This window comes from Ictalurus punctatus, chromosome 2, assembly GCF_001660625.3.
Source record: "Ictalurus punctatus breed USDA103 chromosome 2, Coco_2.0, whole genome shotgun sequence".
NCBI lineage: Eukaryota > Metazoa > Chordata > Actinopteri > Siluriformes > Ictaluridae > Ictalurus > Ictalurus punctatus.
Window position 1 is genome coordinate 4,241,622 of NC_030417.2, and position 8,762 is coordinate 4,250,383.

Sequence of the window (8,762 nt, forward strand, 5' to 3'; positions counted from 1 at the left end):
ACGGAAGGTGGAGGAGCACAAGTTCTCTAACATCCACCAGCTCCGTGATGTTGTAATGGAGTAATGGAAGAGGACCGCAGTGGCAACCTGTGAAGATCTGGTGAACTCTATACCCTAGAGGGTTAAGGCAGTGCTGGAAAATAATGGTGGCCACACAACATATTGACACTTTGGGCCCAATTTGGACATTTTCACTTAGGGGTGTACTCACTTTTGTTGCCAGCGGTTTGGACATTAATGGCCTTGTGTTGAGTTATTTTTAGGGGACAGAAAATTTACACTGTTACACAAGCTGTACACTCACTACTTTACATTGCAGCAAAGTGTCATTTCTTCAGTGTTGTCACATGAAAAGATATAATCAAATATTTACAAAAATGTGAGGGGTGTACTCACTTTTGTGAGATACTGTGTGTGTGTGTGTGTGTGTGTGTGTGTGTGTGTGTGTGTGTATGTATGTATATGTATATGTATATATATGTGTGTATATATATATATATATATATATATATATATATATATATATATATATATATATATATATATATATATATACACCGTAGATAATGATGTGCATTGTAAGAGTTAATGACCAAAGAAGCATCGTGATATCAGAAAATAACGGTCAAGGAAACGACAGAGAACACAATGAGTGAGTCTGTTATTTCCTTGGCTGTGTGTGCTTCCTCCTGACCGAGTGAGCTAATGATGCTTATATCTGTTCTTGTTGCTTTAATGAACTTTTTTCTTTCATCGTGTGAGCAGATGGTCGTCACGCCTGGTGATCAGTATCTTCTGACGGCCTCAGAGGACGGCTCCCTCCTCATCTGGACAATCACTGACCCAGAGGGAAAAACGCTGAAGTGGATCAAAGAAATGGAGCATGCTGATGAGGTCCTCTGTACAAAGGAGGAACTTGAGGAAAAGGTTAATATGACTATGAGCTATACAATTTAGAAACTTTCACATTGCCGCAGTGAGTTTTGTTCTCATTAGTTACTATAGAAACCATCCCGTATTCGAACGAGCGTATTAACAGATACCTGTGATTTTGTTTGAAAAATACTGTACAGTACTACACTACTGTGTTAGCCATACTGTTGCAACACTGTGGAGCCCTGCATGTGCCACTGACCCAGGCCACCTCTTCATATTTTATAGCCATACAGCTGCAGAATAAAAACTGTCAAATTGTCATCCTGAAACTATGCATCGATGTCCAGCCTCTGATTTTTTTTGTGTTCATCCAGGACCAGACTATATGTGAGCTCACGTCCCACACCGAGTGGCTGAAGTTGGATCTGCAATGCAAGCTGAATTGGAAGGATATGGAATACACCATAAAGATGAAAAGTTTTTTTCAGGGTTATCGCCAGCAGATGAAAGCTTTGAAAGACCAAATTCAGGTCAGGACTTGAAATCTGAGGCTGATTTAATCTTTAGGGCTTCATTAGTTAGACTAGGACAGTTGATAATGATCAGTTATTAGGTTGATTTCACACATTAGACATCACAACATATAGCCATATCATTTTTATATGAAGTCTTCTTAAATCAGTTTGTCTCTGATTTTATTGTATTGTTGAGTAACAGGTGACAAATGAGTACAAGGTGATGTTGATGAATAATTCAATTAAAAATGTTGTATATGTCACTGTAGGTGCTGAACACTGAGAGGGAGGACCAGAAGGATTCTCACCAAAAGGCGCTGACCGAGTTGAAGGAAGAACACGCCAAGCAGCTGGAGGATCAAAGTAAATACACTCACTATATGTCAGCATAGAATGGCTTGTTTATACTTTAACATAGAGTTTGGGTCACCTGAAATTGCACTTGAAAGCTCCGCTGCATTAGAACAATTTATTATAAAAATATAACCATTAATTTCTAGACTGCTCCTTCCTGCACTACAATAGTACACCATTTAAAATGCATGGCTAATTTTGTTCCCAGAGCAAAGCCGCTTCGAGGGCCTGCTTGACCAGGACGAGCTGTACCATGAGCTGCAGCAGAAAATGCAGATGATGGAGAAGAACCATGCGAAGAAGCTGCGCAATGCTGAAGACAGCCACCTCTGTGCCATGGAGGACATGAAACAGGCCTATGAAGCCAAGCTGCGGGAGGTAAGGAAGCCATACCGCTGAAGTGCTCACTGTTTGCATGGATGCTCCTGTTTTCTTCATTTGTTCCTTCCTGATCTGGATCTGCTCCAGACCACGGAAGATCATTATTGTTATCTGTATCTAGCTAGTTTAGCCTGTTTTTGTGGATGAAGCTGAGGTACAGTTACCATTAATATTTAAGGAATAGTTGACTTTATTGTAACCTCAAAATCCTACTATTAGACACTGATATACTTGTTGCATATGTGGACCAGCTCTGTTTATAAAGTCCACTATGTGGGGAATTGGGATCCGTTTTCAGTCTAGCCTTGGGATTAGTACGTTTGGAGTTTACACTGTAATGTGCATCTCCTTGTCCATCTCCATTTTACAGCTACGGGCCGAGTTGGAGCAGGAAGTGAAGAACTTTGAGGAGAAGCAGGTAAGGATTAAGGAGGTGGCTGAATCTGAGGTCATGGAACTCTGCCGCAACTACGAACATGATCTCCAGTTGGAGAAGGATGGCAGGCTGAAGGCTGAGCATGAACTGAAACTCATGGAGAAAAATGTGAGTGTTTTAGGTTTTCTTAAAAATCATTGCAGCTTGATACGTTTTAAAATCTTTGTCAACACCAGCACTGTCAATCATGATGTAATTGCGCACACACAAACACACACACACAGTGTAAGTAATACTTGCATGTGTTTGTTTTAAGATATCGCGGTACTTGAAAATGAAGCGCATGATGGAAGATCAGGAAGACACGATCCGTCGGCTGAAGGAGAACATGCAGAAACTGAAGGACCAACTCGATGATGCGACAGAACGCATCGAGGCTTTGAATAAGAAGAAGGAGGAGAAAAACAAGACCATTGATGACCAGGTGAAGTTCACACTACACACCCACACTGCTAACACTACAAGTGCTTTTTGGCAAGCATTCAGTTATTCACACTTTACAGCATGTTTTGTGGTGTAATTTTCTGTTTATGTTGCAGTATACATATTTGTGTGTGGTATAAATTTAGAATAAGATATCTGTACAGCCATTAATAAATGAAGACAGATTGACCTAATACAATAAATAAGAAGTTCTGTTCCTGCAGACATGCTTCATTGAAGAACTCCAGCACATGCTTCAAAATGAGGACATGAGCTTGGAAGACAAGCAGGAAGAACTGGTCCAGATGATCTTCTGGCATAAAAAGGGTGAAGAGAAAAAGAGCTACAAAGAAAGGAGCAAAATCCAACGACTTGAGAAAGAAATACAGGAGAAGAAAGAAATGTTAGACGAGGTAAGGAATTTAACAGTATAACACTATGTCAGATTTTATACAGCAAATGACGGGTACTACTGCTTTATTATTATTATTATTATTATAATTATTATTATTATTATTAATGACAAGCTGATCAGAGGATGTTGTTATTTTAGGCTGCTGCCGAGCTGGCGCTAAACAACAGGAAGAATGAGGATATCATCTATGACCTGAAGGAAAAGCTGAAATCAAACAACACAGAATTGTTCACAGAGAGACAGAGGGTTTGTTTCACCACGATATGTTTTGTTTATAATGAATCATTTCTTCGCTAATGTGTCCTCTGCTATTCCATTGCCAGGATTCGGCATGTAGTTATTACTCATATTGTTGGTGATATGGTTAATAAGCATTACAGTTTTATCACAGGTACCATTGTTTCTAATGTCGTTGTTTCCACAGGTCAGAAACATCAATATGGTGGTGCAAAAGATGAAGGATGACATCCGCAGCTGCGCACGATTCATCCAGGAGCCAATGAGGCTGAAGCAGAACTTCATAGAGCTCCATACACGCCATATCCATACACAAGATGTGAGAATAATACACACACACACACGCACACACACACATATAAACACAGAGAGTACACAGCCTCGTATGCTTATACCAAACTGAATGTGATGACTGTGCTAGGGGACAATCGGAGTGAATGCTGAGGTCACGGAAGAGGAAACCAGGTACTTTAAAGACTTCCACACGATCTTAGCGCAAGAGAAGGCAAAGCATGTTAGAGATATGAAGCTTGAGAAAGATAGATACTCCAAGTTGGTGAAGGTAAGGATGATTTCTTGTCAATGTTTTTTTGCCTGATTCAAGTTTTTAAAGTGTGAAGCACCCCAGGGATCCAGTTTGTCTGTCTGTCACTCAGTCACTGACTCACTCTAAATAGCTAATAGAGTTCTCCATGAGGGGGCGTGCTTACTACACTAGCTTCTGTGTTCATCTGAGGAATGTAGGGGTGTTTTAAATATTTTGTGTGTGTGTGTATATACACACGGTGCATCTGGAAAGTATTCACAGCGCTTCACTTTTCCCACATTTTGTTATGTTACAGCCTTATTCCAAAATGGATTAAATTCATTATTTTCTTCAAAATTCTAGAAACAATACCCCATAATGACAACATGAAAGAAGTTTGTTTGAAATCTTTGCAAATTTATTAAAAAAAAACAAAACAAAAAAAAACACATGTACATGAGCAGCCTTTGCTCAATACTTTGTTGAAGCATCTTTGGCACCAATCACAGCCTCAAGTCTTTTTGAGTATGATGCTACAAGCTTGGCACACCTATTTTTGGGCAGTTTCTCCCATTCTTCTTTGCAGGAGCTCTCAAGCTCCATCAGGTTGGATGGGGAGTGTCGGTGCACAGCCATTTTCAGATCTCTCCAGAGATGTTCGATCGGGTTCAAGTCTGGGCTCTGGCTGGGCCACTCAGGGACATTCACAGAGTTGTCCTGCAGCCACTCCTTTGTTATCTTGGCTGTGTGCTCAGGGTCATTGTCCTGTTGGAAGATGAACCTTCATCTGGAGCAGGTTTTCATCAAGGATGTCTCTGTACATTGCTGCGTTCATCTTTTCCTCGATCCTGACTAGTCCCCCAGTTCCTGCTACTGAAACACATCCCCACAGCATGATACTGCCACCACCATGCTTCACTGTAGGGATGGTATTTGCCAGGTGATGACTGGTGCCTGGTTTCCTCCAGACATGACGCTTACAATTCAGGCCAAAGACTTCAATCTTTATTCTTTTTTTAGCTTTTTTTTATTTTTATTTATATGGAACAAATGCCATACCAGCCCATGCAAGCTGTTAAAAAATCATAATGCATTAAAATTAGCACATTTAATATAAACCTTAGAACTCCATAACTACTGAACGAGCTACTGTTAAATCCACACCTTTTGACCAATCAGAACTGAGAGTTTAGTAGCACTGTATAATAACAACATACCGTTGAAATCAAAATCATGCCATCTTTCAGAATATTCAGGACCATCCCATGCTGACAGCCGCTGCAGCATCACCATAAATTACCTCTTAGCATGTGAAAATATCTTAAATAAACCAAACATGATATAATTAAACCTCTTTGTAGACAGTTTACTAATTTCAAGCTTTAATTTGATGTTTTATTGGTAGATATTTTTGCGTCTTTCTAGAACTAAATGCGTAGACTTAGAATTATTAAAACCGTATAGAAATAGATACTTTGACATGTTTTCCATCTGTGCAGGAGCGTGGCTTTCTGATTAATCAGCTCTATGAGCAGAAATTAATGCACGAGCAACTACTGAACAGCCTCAAAAGGAAGAATGTGCAGTGTGACGACAGTAAGTAACAGAAGAGAGACGAATATCTTTTATTATACACTTTTTTCTTATTTCCTTCCATAATTGTAGAAAGTAGCTTTGGGGGGGAAAGCCTGTGGTCATTCAGCATGTTGAGTTATATTAAAAATGTTTACAATGCATAACATACATACAGTTAAAACACCTCAGGCTCATAATAAGAAAAACTATATATAAATAGTATATAAGATGCATGAGCACACACCTCCAAGTATTTTGTAACAGCCTTAGAATCTGGTTTTAATTCATTTAAATTTCATTAGAGCGTCATGCACAAGACTTTAGTCATTTTTGAAATCCGCTACAGTGAGGTACAGCACTCTGGACATGCCTAAAATGTCTTCACCTGGTTTAAAGCACTTAAGAAGCATATGCACTTTCTTTTTATTTCAGCAGCAGCATCCTCTGTGATCCCACCGGGAGAGTCCAGGCTTCAGTTGTCAGTAAACCAGAGGCTAACAAGGAATCCCCTGAATATGAGACGAGGCCAAGTTTTTGCATCGGACCATGTCAGATTTCCACCCATTAACACCACATAGAAGACCAGATGATCGCCAGGGAGGTGTCTAGTACTTGGATATACAGTAGTCTAGTGTGGGGACGCGTGCAAGCCGAGATCTGACAGTGATAGAGTGCCTAATGAGTCCCTCCTTGTTTTACTTGGGCAAGCAGTAGGGTTTGGACACTGAGCGGTGGGTGGATGGGTGGGGGTTGTAGGGAGGGGTTTGGACACTGAGATATCATTTAGGCTTCCCTAAATGCAGTGAGTCGTAATGACCCGGCGTTCCTTGATGGCATCAACTCCAGAGTCCAGCAGTATGGCTCGGGAGGACTCCGCTAAAGGGGCGTAAATCGTAGTCTCCGAGGACTCACAGAAGATAAATACAGAGGCATTGGGTGTACTGTTGGCTGTCCTTATTCTCCAGTCTTACTAACTAGTGGTGCTACTAGCCAGTACAGGCCAGCCATTGGGGAGACTGTGAAAAGCCACTGCGGGGGAGTAATGTTCTAGGCTTGATGAAGCTTATAGCTCAGGTGGGTGTGAGGGGAAACTGGAGTGAGCCGCAGGCTCGTACCAGACATTGATGATAAAGATTGCCGTGGATGGTTCCACATGGATGCCAGAACAACAAGGTGGACAGAACAACAAGGGTACATACGGTGTACATACGGTGCAGCGCAAGGTGAATTGGAGAAAAATAAAGATTTTGTGGGAGGTCTCTGCATTAGAGGATATCCAGGTATTTGACACTACCCTTGGCCATCAGAAGGTGATGGAAATAATATAGAAATAAATGAAATCAACAGATGCTTGTGTTGTGTATCATTTCCACCATTTTATTTTGTATTGTTTCCTTGGTCCAGACCAGAACAAATCGTAATTTTGCAGCTGTGTCTTTTGGCTCAGTGTGTTTTGCTGTGATGTGTGGGTGGGAACTGACGAGAGCAAACTGCGGAGAAAATAATGACAAAAAACTGATTGCTGCATATATGGGGTGCTTTCACACGGGTGTCTTTTTGACACACGGTGATGTTCCTCGAGAGGATGTTCTGACACACAGACACACACACACACACACGAGTACACTAGATCCACCTGTGCACGTTCTAATTAAGACACAAATGAACACAAGTTTTGAATTCATCTCTGTTTTATTCGCTTAGAAACTGAAAGGAAATTCTCTTATATCATGTACTATCATTTATCGCTCTCTGACACGGCCAGGTAGCGCCGGTCGGGGCTTAAAGCCAGGGCCTTCATGCTTCCCTTCACACCTGTGGGGTAACGTCTGATTAGGACTGAATGTCAAAATAACAAAACATATCAGTGGAGATTAAAAATCTAAGCTTATCATAATAATTACAGTACAACATTATAAGTACAACGTTTAGGTCATTTTAAAAAAGGTTCTACGGGAAGTAATGCTCTCAGCAGGCTTACCGTGAATGAACTTGGTCCGTCTCTGAAGGACGTGGTAGCGGACACAGTGGTTTCCACTTGGGAAAGTCATCGTTTCCTCAGCTTGAAACAGTAAGTTGTTCCTTACCCCTTTGCACACACCAAAGATGTGGCAAGGCTGGACTTGTGGTGAAGATCCACCAGAAGCCATTGCAGCGTTCGTGCAAGCTTTCTGGAACGAGAAAAAGAAAACATTACTTAGTTGAACATTAGTTGAAAAAGATACTGCACTGGTACCACATCGCATTGTGAAGGTAAAACGCACCGTATGGCAATGTGGAAACTTTAAGAAAGTAAAACCTTTATAGTTAAAGAGCTGGCAAGGTTTGTTTTGACTCAGCAGTGTCTTAGTAAGCGTGCACGCGCACACAAGAAGGTGTCAGGTCATTAAGACGGGTATGAAATAATAATAATAACAATAATAGTTTTAAACAAATTCAAGCTACTTAATAGGACACTGTAGATATGGTTTAGAAAGAAAGTAACTTTCCAAAACTACTAGAACAGAATTGCTTTGCTGCGTCCTATTACGTGATAAATGAGTTACGTAGCATCTTCTACGTGCTCAGATGCGTCCATTTCTTACGCCAAGTTTACTGAATTTTAGTGATGAGTCACTCACAGATGAGTCGACTCTTTTCCGCTCTTATTTGATTCAACTTTTAACGATCACAAAGCAGCTTCACAGCTCTAGCTCAAATTCCTGAGGGCTAATCATGCTAATAATATTTTGAGTGTACGTGTATTTTATTTCCTATGTGTAGCATCCTGTTTTGTGTGAGAAGACTGCTGTACATGTTCTTGTTTGTGACTTTCATGTGAAATTTGAAGTCTCCTGTCTTTGGATAAAAAATAAAAGGAGGATTGCTGAATCTGCCTGGATCTGAATGTGTATTTCTAATCTAGTTTTGCCCATTTTTCTAACACTCCTTATAGTTTTTCTACAATTGGTTACATCCATGACCTTTTTAAAACAACTTAAGCATTCAACCACTACACTGATAGAGAAATAGATACTACACACA

General features: G+C 40.5%; 1 protein-coding gene and 1 long non-coding RNA gene across 4 annotated transcripts in view; one reads left to right on the forward strand and one right to left on the reverse strand.

The window, feature by feature from the left end:
• The window catches only part of LOC108256679 (cilia- and flagella-associated protein 57), a 19,452-nt gene extending 12,223 nt beyond the window's left edge, over window positions 1–7,229 (forward strand). For 2 of the 3 annotated variants that reach the window (XM_017453815.3, XM_017453796.2), the window contains exons 12-23: window positions 766–927; window positions 1,251–1,406; window positions 1,661–1,754; window positions 1,954–2,123; window positions 2,497–2,670; window positions 2,819–2,986; window positions 3,210–3,398; window positions 3,539–3,646; window positions 3,825–3,956; window positions 4,059–4,199; window positions 5,663–5,759; window positions 6,171–7,224. In XM_017453815.3, coding sequence (XP_017309304.1) covers window positions 766–927; window positions 1,251–1,406; window positions 1,661–1,754; window positions 1,954–2,123; window positions 2,497–2,670; window positions 2,819–2,986; window positions 3,210–3,398; window positions 3,539–3,646; window positions 3,825–3,956; window positions 4,059–4,199; window positions 5,663–5,759; window positions 6,171–6,316 — 1,737 coding nt within the window. In that variant the 3' untranslated portion in view covers window positions 6,317–7,224. Of the gene's footprint in view, window positions 1–765; window positions 928–1,250; window positions 1,407–1,660; window positions 1,755–1,953; window positions 2,124–2,496; window positions 2,671–2,818; window positions 2,987–3,209; window positions 3,399–3,538; window positions 3,647–3,824; window positions 3,957–4,058; window positions 4,200–5,662; window positions 5,760–6,170 lie in introns of all 3 variants that reach the window. The other variant, XM_017453806.2, reaches the window with a different exon arrangement.
• A 53-nt stretch (window positions 7,230–7,282) lies between these two features.
• On the reverse strand, window positions 7,283–8,418 carry LOC108257083 (uncharacterized). The gene is made up of 3 exons (XR_001810410.3): window positions 8,003–8,418; window positions 7,720–7,909; window positions 7,283–7,553 (listed from the first exon to the last, which is right to left on the reverse strand). It is a non-coding gene; the product is annotated as an uncharacterized LOC108257083 (long non-coding RNA).
• Window positions 8,419–8,762: the final 344 nt, after the last annotated feature.